Source organism: Pagrus major, chromosome 1 (genome assembly GCF_040436345.1).
Source record: "Pagrus major chromosome 1, Pma_NU_1.0".
Classification (NCBI taxonomy): domain Eukaryota; kingdom Metazoa; phylum Chordata; class Actinopteri; order Spariformes; family Sparidae; genus Pagrus; species Pagrus major.
The window spans coordinates 23,311,940-23,326,219 of NC_133215.1; the positions used below are offsets into that span (position 1 = coordinate 23,311,940).

General features: G+C 39.9%; 1 protein-coding gene across 1 annotated transcript; it reads right to left on the reverse strand.

Moving 5' to 3' along the window:
* Window positions 1-552: 552 nt before the first annotated feature.
* psmd12 (proteasome 26S subunit, non-ATPase 12) lies at window positions 553-6,574 on the reverse strand. Its single transcript, XM_073476465.1, has 11 exons — window positions 6,382-6,574; window positions 5,923-5,982; window positions 5,351-5,479; window positions 4,948-5,055; window positions 4,505-4,609; window positions 4,152-4,301; window positions 3,868-4,002; window positions 3,383-3,495; window positions 2,694-2,868; window positions 1,967-2,044; window positions 553-1,147 (listed from the first exon to the last, which is right to left on the reverse strand). The coding sequence occupies exons 1-11, from the start codon at window positions 6,487-6,489 to the stop codon at window positions 938-940; spliced, it is 1,371 nt and encodes a 456-aa protein (XP_073332566.1). The 5' UTR covers window positions 6,490-6,574; the 3' UTR covers window positions 553-937.
* Window positions 6,575-14,280: the final 7,706 nt, after the last annotated feature.

Here is a 14,280-nt window from a genome sequence, read left to right on the forward strand (position 1 = left end):
CCGTACACTGTAAAAAGGTCACAGACACTTGTCAATACCGCTTGACTTTGCTTAACCTTTGTTAAAACTTTAACCATCCATTTTTAAAGCAGGAGCATTCTAAGGTGAATGGAGGAAAATGTTAAAATCAGAGGTACACTCAATGAATGTGAGCCATGTTCTTAGTTCTTTCACCAATATCAAGTGAAACCCTTCATTAAGCTGACCAAAATAAATGTTTGGTTTTTTCTTCTTCAAAGAAATGGGAGTTTATTTTCCATATGAACAATACTGTACTGACATAACTGGACAGGTAACATTGGTCAGCATCACTAACAGCATACAAGTAGAAGTGTCAATTTAGGTCTGTGAAGTCAAATTCGCTGTCTTGTGTCTCATACTTTTACGTGAATTTAACTTAATGGGACTTTTTTTTTTTTTAACTAGGTCTTAATGAATGTGACTGACGTGACTCCACGGCTTTTCTGTTCTAAAACGTTTCTTCTTCTGCAACAAGAATCTTAACACATCTTAGAATGTACACCCACTCTGTATAAAACCTCCATACAACTGTTAACCAAATGTGAGGAATTTATTGTTTACATAACATTTGACAGAGTTTTCAGCCATGTTTTCATACAGCAACAAACTCTAAAACTACTGTATATAATTCTTAAGACAGGGATGGAAACATATTTGGAGATCCAGTCTTTCATGACAGAGGGATGCAAAGAGGAGAGGTGCTCATGTTTTTATTGTCAATGTTCTACTGGATAGTAAAAAATAAACAAAGTTGGGGTGCTGTTTATGTGCTGCAGATTTTTCTCCAATTATATGACATTGGAATAACGCTGCCGTCACAGTCCACCAGTACTGTATATTCAAAAACATTCCCATAGAAGGAAAAAAAAACGATACATATGAACCAAAAGACAAAATAATGCACGATGTTCTTGTTTCACTGCAGGTTGTGGATCATCTCCTCCTTGGCAATGAGATGTGTGGTCTTGTTGACCAGAGACATGAGAGAGTTGAGTTTGTGCGACCAGTCGTTGAGCAGGTCGTTGGGGTCTTTAGGCCTCTGAAAGTTGATGATGCCGGCCAGCCGGTCGACCTTGGCGTAGATAGTCTTGTTTACAACTAGGCTGGAGAGGAACTCCTCGGATTCCTGATGGAATATTTGAGCAGAGACATTATGTTAGCGTATTGGAAATGTTTCTTCAGTCACACTAAATTCCTGATCATTAGCTTCCCTACTATCCAAAAGCAACACTGCAAGTCATATTGGCTGAACTGAGATATTTTCAGAGGAAATCTGGAAAATGAGTTGTCTTTAGGGCTGTTGATCATTTTCACTATTAATCATGTAGTCTATAAAATGTCAAAAAGCTGTAAAATGCACAATTTCAAAGAGCCCAAAGTGATGACTTCAGATTGATTCTTTTGTCTGACCAACGGATTTAAACCCATACACTCTTTATTTACTATCATAAATGACAAAGAAAAAGCAGCAATCATTACATTCAAGAAGCTGGAACCAGCAAATGTTTGACATTTTTGGAAAACTGAAACAATCAATTATCAAAAAAGTTGAATTTTATTTAGATCAATTCATCTATTAACTGACTAATCGTTGCAGCTCTAGTCATGTTAAATGCATTTCCAGAATTCACTTTTAGTCGTACTGTGCTCTCCTCTAGTCTACATGCTTCATCTATTACTACATGTCTACACATAGAGGGTGCAATAGCTAAGAGGACAATTCAGAATTATAAAAGAATACATTCAGGGACTGAAACATGTCATTTGTCAATGACCCATTATTCCCCAACCAGTACTAACCTCTCAATGTAAACTTAACCAAAAAAATACTAGCATTGCTAAAAAAACAAACACATTGACAAATCTTTTGATCTAATGGTGAATGTTTTTTTTTACTGTTAATGCGAGCTTCATGAATGAGCTAATTAGTAATAGTGTTGCTTACGTCAATAGAGAGGTCGAGGAGTCCGGCCATCCTCTTCATTGTGATTCTGGTGTAATATTTGGCCATTATTCTGATGTTCTGGGGAATTGAGAGAACGTCATTAGTATACATATCTGCAGCAGAACATTTACAAGGGAGCTGAAAAAAAATATTCATGAGTGAAATCCAACTAATACAATTTGAGTGTACTTTAATACTGCACATAGCCGTCTGCCAGTTTAGCCACTGAATTTGAACACAGAGCTTCAATATCACCTCGGCCATGTCCACAGTGCTCTCTTGTCATTTTGCTTAATTTTCTCCAATTTGATTAAAATCTATTTAAATGGATATGAATCAATCTTTTGAGTCTTTAAATAGCATTATTAGCTTGTATGGTCACTGCACGGTCTTTGCAACGCCTACGAACAATGTTAGATATCAAAAATGCAGCGGTAAAGTTTTTTAATTTTACAACTTGTACTCGAGCAAGGAATGTTCAAATAAGAGCCTCATAATCAAATTGAAACAGTTCTACTTTGGCTGTCAGTGTGAATGCAGTTTCAACATTTCTGATCAATGCCCATCACTCAAATTCATAATGTCCCCACATTTTCCCCAACCAAATTAACAAAATTGCTGTTTGATTTGAGATGCTCTTAGGCAATGTAATTGATTATATGTCTCCTGCCGCCTAGCATCATCTAATTCTCATTAAATCCACCTACACTCCGACTGTGGGACTTACATGCTCCACCACTCTGTTCTTTAGGTCCTTCCACCTTTTCTCTGCCTCCTCTGAGTAAGAGAAGACATCTGTGGCGGGGCTGTCAGGCGAGCCCTCTCGCAGCTCCTTCCCATAATCCTCCACCAGGGAAGCCCAGCGCATCAGCTCCATAGTGGTGAACTGTTTCAGAAGGTCCCTAGGAATGGAAAAGGAAGATGAAGAAAATTCCCATGTTGCAGTAGAGTGTATACAAATGATGTCAGCATCCGTGAAAGTTGCTATGATCAATCCCTCCTGAGCGGCAAACGCACAACAGTCTCCGCCATATTGTCTTCACATGGGAAGAAAATGTTAGAAAACAGATTCCCACACAATTAAGGCACATGATGTCTTGCTGCATAAACTGTGTGTGTCAGGAAATGTATTTGCTGGTCGGTCATAGTTCAACTTCCGCAGACATGTATGTCTTAATGCCTGTATGTTTATACATGTCTGTCTGCTATATAAATTAAATGATTGTGAAACTGGTAAGTTGTACAGCTGATTGTAAATTCAGATGGCCCTTACTTTTTAGAGATATACGCTTGTCTCTGCCCCTGTATTACACCAATGTTGATTCATAGCTGCAAAATGCTTTGATTTAGTGCTGTAATCACATATACTAACATCACATCAAGTCTGAGGACTGTATACAGTTAACTATGTCTTACTTGTACTTAGGGATTTCTTCCAGTTTCTTGTCCGCACTGATTCTGTGCACAAGGTCTGACTGCTCGTTGTCATAAGGGGCAAGAATCACGTACAGCACCACACTCTTCAGGGCCTGAAATATAAAATGCATTCATGGCTCAAATGAAAACAAGCAAAGAAAAGTTTGGGAACAGATGTGTAGTGTTTTTATTATTATTATTGTTATTGCAAACTATGCTGTAATCATCATTATTCACAGAAATTGATCAAAAGGGTGTACACATCAAACACCAGTAAAGAAATCTTCCATTTACACATTCTCTTTGAATACAGGAAAAAACATAACATTGCTGTGTCCAAAGTTTGGATGCAAAATAAACCTAAATGTACAGCAGCGCATTTAAGAGAAAACATTTATGTGTCCAAATTGCTTAAACATTTTACCGTATTCTGCATTTGTAATATGTTAAAAATACACCGTGGCCTTGAGAGAAAGCCCATGTACCTGTTGCCACTTGCTGCTGTCCTCCAAGATGCAGGGTGTGTCATAGATGGCCCGGTAGTGTTTGCAGATAGACAGATAGGAGCCCTCATGCTGGTCCACCTGGATCATTAGGTTGTAGTACTTCAGCTTCGATTCCTGAGCAGTCGTCACACAAAAAAGAAAAAGTAAGCGATCCACCAACACAGAGGTTAAAGCTTTCCAAACCATGTTGTAAAAGTGAACATACAGGCCAGTCACCAAATGTTTTTTTCATTGCAGAACTTTGTTTTGTATTTTGTTGTTACCTCGGTGCCCTCCTCTTGGAAGAATTTGGTGTTTATCTTCTTGCTAATGATCTGGGTGCGGATGTAATCTTTGACAGCAATGCAAAGCCTCATCTGTTCCAAGATAAATTCCACCTTCTCCTTTTTCTCCATTGAGCCATATGTTTCCACCTGAACAGGAAGAATGAAAATATTCCAAATACTTTCCAGACTGCAGGCCATGACACTTTTCCACTCACACAGTTTGCATATTTTTTCTCTGTATATATACAGTGACAAAAAACCTCCTCAAACAAGGATGTAACCCCAATTGTCCCCACAACAACTGGACAGATTTTCCTAAAGGAGGAAAATAACGGTGATTAGCGTCTTACCTGCAGCTCCTGTAGAATGGAAGCTGCCTCTTTGACCTCACCATTCTGTTCCTTGATGTTGGCCAAGGTCTTCGTGAGCCTGGCACGCTCGATCTCTACGTAGATCTGTGGGAAAGACACGTTTATTGTATTAGTGAGGAGGAATGGTAATCAATTATTCAACGCGACCTACTGTTCAGATACCTGACCACCATGGAAATCAGACCCTTTCAAGCTGCATTAAGCCTGAGAAAAATGCCAGTTTCCTTTAATGCATATGCACCTGAGAAGACACAAATCTCTGGATGCCTTCATCACTGTTAACCTGTGATATTCACACTCCCTCCATCTGGCACAGATTGGCGTGCAGTATTTAATTGATACGTATTAAAACAAATGCACCCATTTTTTGTCTCTCTTATACATTTAAGACATTAAAAACAATACATAACAACATTGCATACCTTTCCAGCAGTCACAGTGCGGAGTGTGTCGATGAGTCTCAGCTTGATAGTCAGATCAGTCATAGAATCCACATACTTATAACATTCTTGCACCATCTTGGCAACAGCCTGATAAATACAGAGAGCAAAACAAAAAAAAATGTAAGTATAAGTTTATTTGCTTGTCTACACTCTGCTCATTGGTATTTAACAAAAAAAGCTTTATTTGCCATTCAGAGGAAATCATTTTTAAAGTGGAATCCAAGTCTGGAGATGTTGGAATACTGTTGAGCGTATACAGTTTTCACTTTGTCTTCATTAATCAATTTGCCCAATAATTAACACTGTTTAACAGTTTAAGTCAGTTGTAGTACTGGGAGGCCTAGAAAATATATTTTCAGACTGTGGGGCCCTGATAGCTCACCTGTTTCAGCTGACTCCTCCTTTTGGTGAGCAACATGATGTTTTCATTCAGTGCATCCCAGTCCTTGGCTTCATAACACATCTGAACCACAGCAACAAGGATTCTAGAGGTGGACACCATGTCTGACGCCTGCACAGGGGTTGGAGGCAAGTAAACAAGGTCAAAAACATGCAGATGCATACACATATCACAGTGAATCCATCTCCTATTTTATTAACAGAGGTACTCTGTAAAATTTTCCCTACTTGTAAATTCACCAACGCACTTAAATCTCGATGCCATACTTCTGGGTTTCAAAAAAAACCCTGGACATTTCATTTAATTACAGAATTCCAGGTTTTCCAGGATGAGTTTTCCCTGTCTAGCCTGCCTGAATAGCCTGTCTAGCTTTGCCCTTGTTTTCCTAATTGAATCATTGGTTTTTACTTATATCATTTTCAGTTAACACCACAATGACATGCTCTGAATTTGACATTTTTCACATTTGGGAATCAACTTCCCAGATGTAAGACCTTCCACGGCCAAATGACAGGATCATAAACAAGCAGTACCTCTACAACAGAGACACTTACCGTTCTGGTTTGCTTCTCCAGGGACAGTAAGCTTTCAACAGCCTCTTGCAGCTTGCCCTCCTGCAGCAGAAACAAACACAAATTAAGTATTAGATAACTGCATTTATAACTTAATTAAACCACAAATGTCAACTGCTGTATTTGGACATAAAAGTCATTCTGCCCAGCGACCCAGTTAGCGTTAGCTAAGGATGTTGCCAATGACTATGCTGCTAAAACTGCTAGCATGCTAGCGAGTTTAAAAACTCACACAATAGTGTTTGCGAGAATAAAAGAGTAACATAAATGATTTAAAATTACAGAACACGTCAACATTTAAGAGTCATTCACGCTCAATATATTGTTTATGGCAGGTTTCCGGGTGGTGCTAAAGCAAGTGGATGTTAGCTTGTATGCTAACACACCGATCCTGATGCACCATGACTCAGCCGGCGCTGGCCTCTTTCAGACTCTGCTTACTTTAGCCATTTTTTCGCATTCCGGGAGACGCTGATCTACAGTTGAACTGTAGTCGACCTCCATCTTCACAATCTTCCCATCGGATCTTTCAGATCGCTCCTCGGACATCTTTGCGGTGTAGGTGAAGGTAATTGACGGTGCTTTTCTTTTCTGGCGACCAAAGCACTATTTTGCTTGTCAAATGAACGAGACGGGTAGGTGGCCAATCAGAGGAGATGGGCAGATAGCTGTCCGAGGTGCCTGAAGGGCCCAGTGAGGACCCCTCAGAATATTTTAGGCAGGCGTTATTAATGCCATTTTTATGCTGTGACCAAAGGTTTCTTTGCTGTGACTACTGGATAGTCTATTTAAACATTATGTTTATTTTAATAATCAAATGCCCATCAGTTTAGGTACGCAAACAAAACTATATGACTAATGTTGTTCCTCGAATGCTGTACTCTCTAAATAAATCAATAAAATCACATTCTGACATAAATGGCATAATGGGAATAATATATTTACAACATGCATTGCTTTTTGGTACCCTATTCAATGGAATCAAAATAAGCGAACTGATTATACAAAGGTTATGTAGGCTGTATTACATGTATTTAATGAATCCCCTATAATGATGACAGATGTTTTAATAATGACTGGTTGAAGACACTGTACAGCTTGATTTCTTTGAACTAGGTAGACTTACATTTTTAGACACCCGATTTCTGACATCAAGACTTATCTCTACGTTGTGGAAACTGGAGTTAATAATAATTGGCACCCCTTTCTGCGGAGCTACTTTAATTTGTTCAGGAAATCTTTTTTAATTTGGAGGAGGCACTTTCTTAAAATTAGGCTTTTTTTTATTATTATTACAGTGCCAAGTGAGTCTATATTTAGCTTAAAATTAAAGGGGTATCTTTTTATTCTTCAATGGGGACCAACTATTCTCTGTGGTGTAACTGTTATATTTGAAAGCATATGAAATGGCAAAGACAGAAGGTTTGGATGAAAATACAAAAGAATACAAAAAACTCTGACATGGTACCAGAGCCGGAATTCAGTGGATTTCAAGAGACTGTCCTGAATGACTTCTCCTGCCTCAGCCTACAACAAAGATTAAAAGACAAACACAACCACGAGAGGGAAAATGTTTATAACAATTTGGAGGATGATGTCTTTTGCCAAATTGCGTTTAGAGCTTATGACTCATAAGAAATCACAGTCCAAATTTTAGAGTCATCTGGGCAATGATGATAGTTGTAATAATTAAGGAGAATGAAAATAAAAAATAAATAAATTAATGTGTAAGAAAAAACCTACTCTTCACTTATCAATCGTATGGTCAGAGTGAATGAAGAACTTTGTGAATGGACACAATCATGTGAATGAACACCGAGTGCACTGACCACAGTTCACCAGTAGGTGTCCCTTTAATGTCTGCATTTTGCATCCCTGTCTTCACACAGTTCACTGCTTTGAAAGGCTCCAATGCCCCCATAAATAAAGCTAATGTGGGTCAGTGATTTTCCTGCTCGTGGCAGCGAACGCTCCTAAGCCCTGGGCAAAATCAGTTTGATCCCAGTGCCGGCTCAGCACAGACCTTGGAGGCCTGATAAACGGAAAACGACTCTGATCCATGGAGAGCAAGATCCAATGTGGTACAAGAAGTCTGACTGCAGAGGAATAAAGATATTCTCAGTGCTTTGAGCACACTTTTCAGACCTCAAAAACGTAAGAAAGGGCTCAGCTGAAGAGGAGTAATCGAAGCCTCAAAATGGCCATCATCGCCATCCTGATCATCAATATTATCTTTCTCAATTCCACTGATGACAGTAGCAGGCTGTGCAGTGACAGGGCCAACGTCAAGCATGTATGTGAGATTATGATTAAGCCTAGTTGTTGTAGACAGACCATCATTCTTAACACAGCTCACAGTGAAGAAAATTAAAAGGGGGATGTTTCCGCTGCTGATGTTAAAAAGTGGGACAGAGGCAGTTTTGTTTGGCTGTTATGGAGGTCACAGATTTGTTTGGCATTATTGACGCGGCGCAGCAGTTCAGATGACATCAGACTCTAATCTCCTTTCTAATCAACACAGACCTTATTGAAATAGTTAGGTCACTATTGGGTTTTGATTCTGAGCTACCACTCACATGAAAGCTGTCCCGTGGCATTTAAGCTTCAGGGGTTTTAGGTTAAGATAACCACAGACGATCAGAAATGAAATACAGGTCTGGTGTTTGTTTTGTTTTTTAGAAAAAGCTAGTCTTTGGGTCATGAGTCAGAGAAAAATAAATGGAACTTTGTTTGATCACCCGCAAATATTCATGTCTTGAGATATCTTTAGACGTGTCTGAAGATATCTTTTATTCATCTTATTCATAATGTCTTAATCATCTAAGACGTTTCTAATAAAACTTAAGGACAGTTGTAAGCTATACATAGGACACAGGATGTCTTTGTAATACTGATGAGGTCTATATTGCTCACAGCTACTGAGGTTTTCCTCATTTTATCAATTTGTTAAAGTCATCTCCTTGCCAGTTTAAAACTCTGCAGTGTAGTTCAGCCTGGTGTTGTAGTACTTGAGATTGGTCTTGGTCTCGAGACTCGAGTCCATGCTTTACTGATAAGAGCGAAAAAGGACCCTTTCAAAAACAGCTAATAACTTCAAATCACTGGTAGTGTAAAGATTTCCCCAAGCAAAAAAAAAAAGAAAACTCACATTTTGATGTTTTGTTATGAGTTTGCTTTGATATATATGGTCTTGGTCTTGTCTCAGTCTCGACCTCTAAATGTCTTGGCGTTGTCTCGGTCTCGGTACTCTCTGGTCTCGGTTGGTGCGGTCTTGACTACAACACTAGTTCAGCCTTTATAATGAAAACATGTCAGAGTACTGAAAGAAACAACACATACATCTGCCATACAAGCGTCACTGAGATGTGCAGTGAGCAGCGTTCAGATACTTCTTAGTGTGTAAGAACAGAAGTCATTTGATGTGTCTAAAGCATGTGTTAGCCTATCCATAGTGCTTTATCGACAACATAATATGACAAGATTTGATCTTTGATACATTATATTGCACCTACTGGCCCATATTCTACCATACATTTGTGACTAGATGGCTCTATGGGTCACCAGGTTTATTGTTTCCATGTTGCATTAATGGTGGAATATGTATTATTTGATACCATGTCATGGCACCGCTACCTGCCAACATTCCCTGCTGCCTTCCCTCATCCCAGGTCTGAAAACCTCCTCCTCCCAGTGGTCCCAAGCTTCTGTGCTAGCGGAGTTACAAGACCATCACTCCCCTGGTGCGCCGAGCTTCCAATCAGGACCACTAGCTTCATGGCTAATCGCGCTAACTAGCTAATGGCAGCTACAGTCAGCAGCAGTTAGTGGTTACTCTGGTGACAGAGTACCTCTGTTAATAAAATAGGAGATGGATTCACTGTGATATGTGTATGCATGTGCATGTTTTTGACCTTGTTTTACTTGCCTCCAACCCCTGTGCAGGCATCAGACATGGTGTCCACCTCTAGAATCCTTGTTACTGTGGTCCAGATGTGTTATGAAGCCAAATGAGTGAATACGTTTAAAGCAGCGTTATGTAGAAATTGGCATTATGTGTTACTTACTCTGGTTAACTTTGCACTTTCCATTATTTCTTGAGGTTGACACTATGTGGCTATATTACTGTGGCAATGTGAAGAGATTTCTGGAAGGCTATTATGTAAATGATTTCATGGTGAATTTAATTCATAATGTCCATTTAGTGTGCTGCAACACAACGTTAGAGCGTTTACAAGAGCACAAATGGGAAATCTTTAATACAGGACTGATGTGCTGTTAACGAGACTAATCAATCAGGGCTTTAAACAGATAGCCTGAGGAAATACATGAAGGAAATGTTAGATACAGCAATAACAGCTGCTTTAACTGTTGGAATTAGTTGATACATTTATTGTCTCTTCCTTTATAAGCTACATAAAAGTGTGAGATAGTTCATGTGTTATATATTCTCCTCACTTAACTACTCTGTAAATTGTTTCTACATGCTTCTCTGTGAGCTGCTCACACATTAGTATGAGGATCAAGTGGAAAGCTTACACTCCAGTTGCTGTTTCAGAGGGTTTTCTACCCTGCATGAATATATTTCTGTGGGAAACGCTGAATGCTTGCTGACAGCGCCCGATGCTGTTAAGTCAGCATCTTTAAAACAGAATTATGAGTGAGACTTTTTGCTGAGCAGACCAAAACAAATCACAGGTGTCAATGAAGCCAGCCGGACAACTGCTACCTTAATTAAAAATGGCTGTTTATTAATGTGTGTCATCTCTATTTTTGTCAAGACGCGCAGGAGTCAAAAGGATTGAGTGTGACTAATTTTATTCATAAGACTACCGTCATCACAGATACAGGCTTATCTCAGGAGTCACTCAGCTGTACTTTGAAGTACGTATTTGCCGCAGCAGGCAGGTTTTATCTACGCTTGGACGGTAAAATCATTGTCACCGACTTAAGCCCTTGTTTTAAAGAGGAAATCGCAAAACTACAGAAAACTCCAAAATGCTGAAAAGCATCTCACTTCAAACCGGACAACACCAGATAGTCATTAAAGTATAAAAGATCCCTTCATTTGGTATGAAGGCAAAAAAAAATCTTTACTGTGTGGCTGACATGATATTGCGGAAACAATAGATAAATACAGCATTAAAATCCTTAAAATGGCACCTATTCCTTCTCCCTCATTAATAATTCCAGCATATATGAGTACGCAAATATCCATTTTTTTTAACTGCTGGACACAAGATGTCTCGTCCTTCAGTCTATTCTCAGTGTATGTGCACTGGATGCTTCAATATTCCACATCACACTTGTGTAGGCTGAGTATCAGACCAGGATTGGCTTGCCAAACTGTTTGTGATGTCACAAACTATGCTGTTAAGTCAGGTTTTTAAATGAGCACAGAGAAAATGTACACTTTGAACAATGAATGTGAGAAAATCTTTTGAGCGTCAATCTCTGCACATACATCGTTCTACACAGCAAGAAGAAAAACACATTTCTGACTGAAGGGGGACTTTCAGTCACAAGCTAAAGGCTACAAACTGCACATCAGCAGACACAATTTCTATCTTCTCCAGGCTTGTACTGAATTCTTACTAACTTCCTGTTTAGTATGAGGCCATTTTGCGGTCTGACTGATCTTCAGAGAAGCTTAGGTGGTGTGACGCAAGGTGACTGACTTGGCAGGCCACAAACATTTCACCGTTTGCCCATTAAAAAAATACTCTGCTTATTTATCCTCATGTCTACGTGTATGTTTGGGACGCTGCATTGTCACAAGGGTAGGAATACCATATCGTAGGGCGCTGTTATGCGTGATCGCCCTCCTACACCCTTAAAGGACAAGTTCACCCAAAAAATGAAAATTCAGTCTATTTAGTCACTCGAGCGGATGAAAGACGGGGGAAGTTTCGTAACGCTACAAAACATTTCTGGAGCTTCACAGCAAAACAGCGGTTAATGAAATAGATGGGGACTTGTTTTCAAAATGTGAAAAAAACAAAAGCAAAATAAAATATAGCTTGTCCAGCGCAATTTAAGTCTCTGGAAGCCCCGGGATGCAAAATGGATTTGAAAAGACATTTTTTTTACAACCTCGATGTGTGGACGAGCTCATGCACCCACTTCAGATGGGGGGTTGCGCTCAAGTGAAGATTTCGGCTTATAAGTGGGTGTGAATGTGGGAGCCGGGTGTCTTTTAAATCAATTTTAGGATTTCTTGGTTGTTTTGTGTAAACTTCCCTCCACTTTCCATCGTCTTGAGGGTGAGTGGATAATGACTGAATTCTCATTTTCGGGTGAACTTATCCTTTAAAGGTGAAAGTGAACACTCAGTGAAGCTGGAGCAGAGCCAACACAACAGAAACTGTGTCACTGTCCACAAAACGCTGCACTGCACTGTATGTATGTACTTGAAAGACTGCAAACAGCGAGAGGTGAGACAGATGTGTGTGTGTGTGTGTGTGTGTGTGGTGGTGGGGGGGGGGGGGGGGGGGGGGGGGGGGGGGGGGCTGATGTTTCCTGAGCTGCGGTTGTGTTGGCCGATGTTTCCACCACGCACAGCGTCGTATTTCAGCGGGCCAGGCAGCAGGAGGGGTGAGGAGGGGTGAGGAGGGGAGGAGGGGGGCTGCTGCTGCTAACCTCTTGAATTTTCCGATGCCTCTGCTGCAAGCCGCTTTGTAAGTAGAAGAAGAGCCGGAGAAAGCAGAGAGCCTCCTTTTTTCTTCCGACTCAAGTTCTTGTTTCGTCCTGATAACTTTGAAGACAACACGCTTGGAAGTGGAGCCTCTACAGGGAGCACAGTTTCACGGAACACCGCCTCGAAAGCACATAAATTGTCTTTATCAGCAATTTGGACATTTACTTGTAACGGTATCCAGAACAGACCCGTCGTGTGCAGCCAGCCGGCATACAGCAGTGCCACATCCGGTCAAGCAGTTTTCAAACTAAAGGGCTTATCGAAGGATGGCTGAAAGAGTCAGTCAATTATTAGGCCTCTACTGGAAATGTACTTTACTTTGTTTACCTGCATATCATTTTATATATGTCAGACTATAAGCAGGCCCCTCTGTCAGTATTATGATGTTTTTTGTTTTTTTAAAACCTTTATTTAATCTCGAGAATCATTGAGAGCAAGCCCTCATTTTCAATGATGTCGAGAGTACAAGTCAGATATTTACAACACAAAATACAAATAAGACAACAACAACACAGCACAAGTTAAAGAAGGAAAGAACACAGAAGACAGTTTCATCCATTAAAAACAGTTACATTCATAGACAGAGGAGTTTGTTATCATAGTTTTAAACTGACCCAGAGACACAAGTGTCTGTAGTTTTAATGTTAGTTGTAAATGATTCCAGGTGGATGCTGCAGAGAAACTAAAAGCAGTTCTACCAAATTTTATTTAGAAAATTGATGCAAAATTAATTTAGTGACTCAGTTACAGCAAATGCATTAAATGCAATTTACCACCGACTCCGCAAATACATCAAGTAAGTTATTTTGCCAACAAACAAACAATCAAACTGAGTTGCCTCCCAATTCCAAGAACACCTCGTACATACAGTACTCATATGCTGGAACAATACTTCATTTTCGAGATAATTTATTAAGTTTGTTGGTAATTCAATCAAACACAACTTATATTAGTAACATACACCATGTGAGCCCAATTTAACCAAAATAAAACCTATGACTAGATTTGGCATGGGGCTACCCTTCAAGACACAAATTTAACTGATGATGCATGACCTGCATTAGTTGACATTTTACTTGCGTGGTGCACGTTAGCTTTTGGTACTCATTGTTCTTGCCTAGAACAGAGCTGTCCAAAGAGGGGCCCGTGGGTCAAAGTTGGCCCACCAAAAGGTTATCTTTGGCCCGCCAGATGTTTGTAGTGATTAAAAAAAAAAAAAGAAAATCCCAGTTTATGCTGTTTTACTTTTTCCATTACAGAATGTATGTAAAGTATTGATCAGAGAGTGACACAGGGAGTCAGACAATGATGGGCACTTGGAATACTTGAACCATTTGACATCTTAACAATAGAGGACGATGGCTGTTTTCAGTCTGTGACCCACCAATAACCTTCAGTATTGGCCCTCCAAGAGAAACAGTTTGGGCACATCTGAGTTAGCAGTAATAATTGGCTCGTTTTATTTATTTATTTTAGAAAAACAGAGTGAACTGACGAACGTAGCAAACTTCACGCTCTTATTTTGAAACCCCACATCCTCCGTCTTCCGCTCCTGTCCGTGGCTACTTGCTGGCAGCTTGACTCCTCGGTGTCATAGAAGGGGACGATCCCGAAGCGAGCTCATTTCTGCCCTCACGTTCGCTGCC

What these genes read in the sequence shown, in the direction of transcription:
- psmd12 (XM_073476465.1), bottom strand. Translation starts at nt 6,489, where the DNA reads ATGTCCGAGGAGCGATCTGAAAGATCCGATGGGAAGATTGTGAAGATG. An exon ending in AGAACAGAGTGGTGGAGCAT is followed by an intron (nt 2,045 to 2,693) that starts GTAAGTCCCACA and finishes TCAATTCCCCAG; the next exon opens with AACATCAGAATAATGGCCAA. An exon ending in TCCTCGACCTCTCTATTGAC is followed by an intron (nt 1,148 to 1,966) that starts GTAAGCAACACT and finishes ATATTCCATCAG; the next exon opens with GAATCCGAGGAGTTCCTCTC.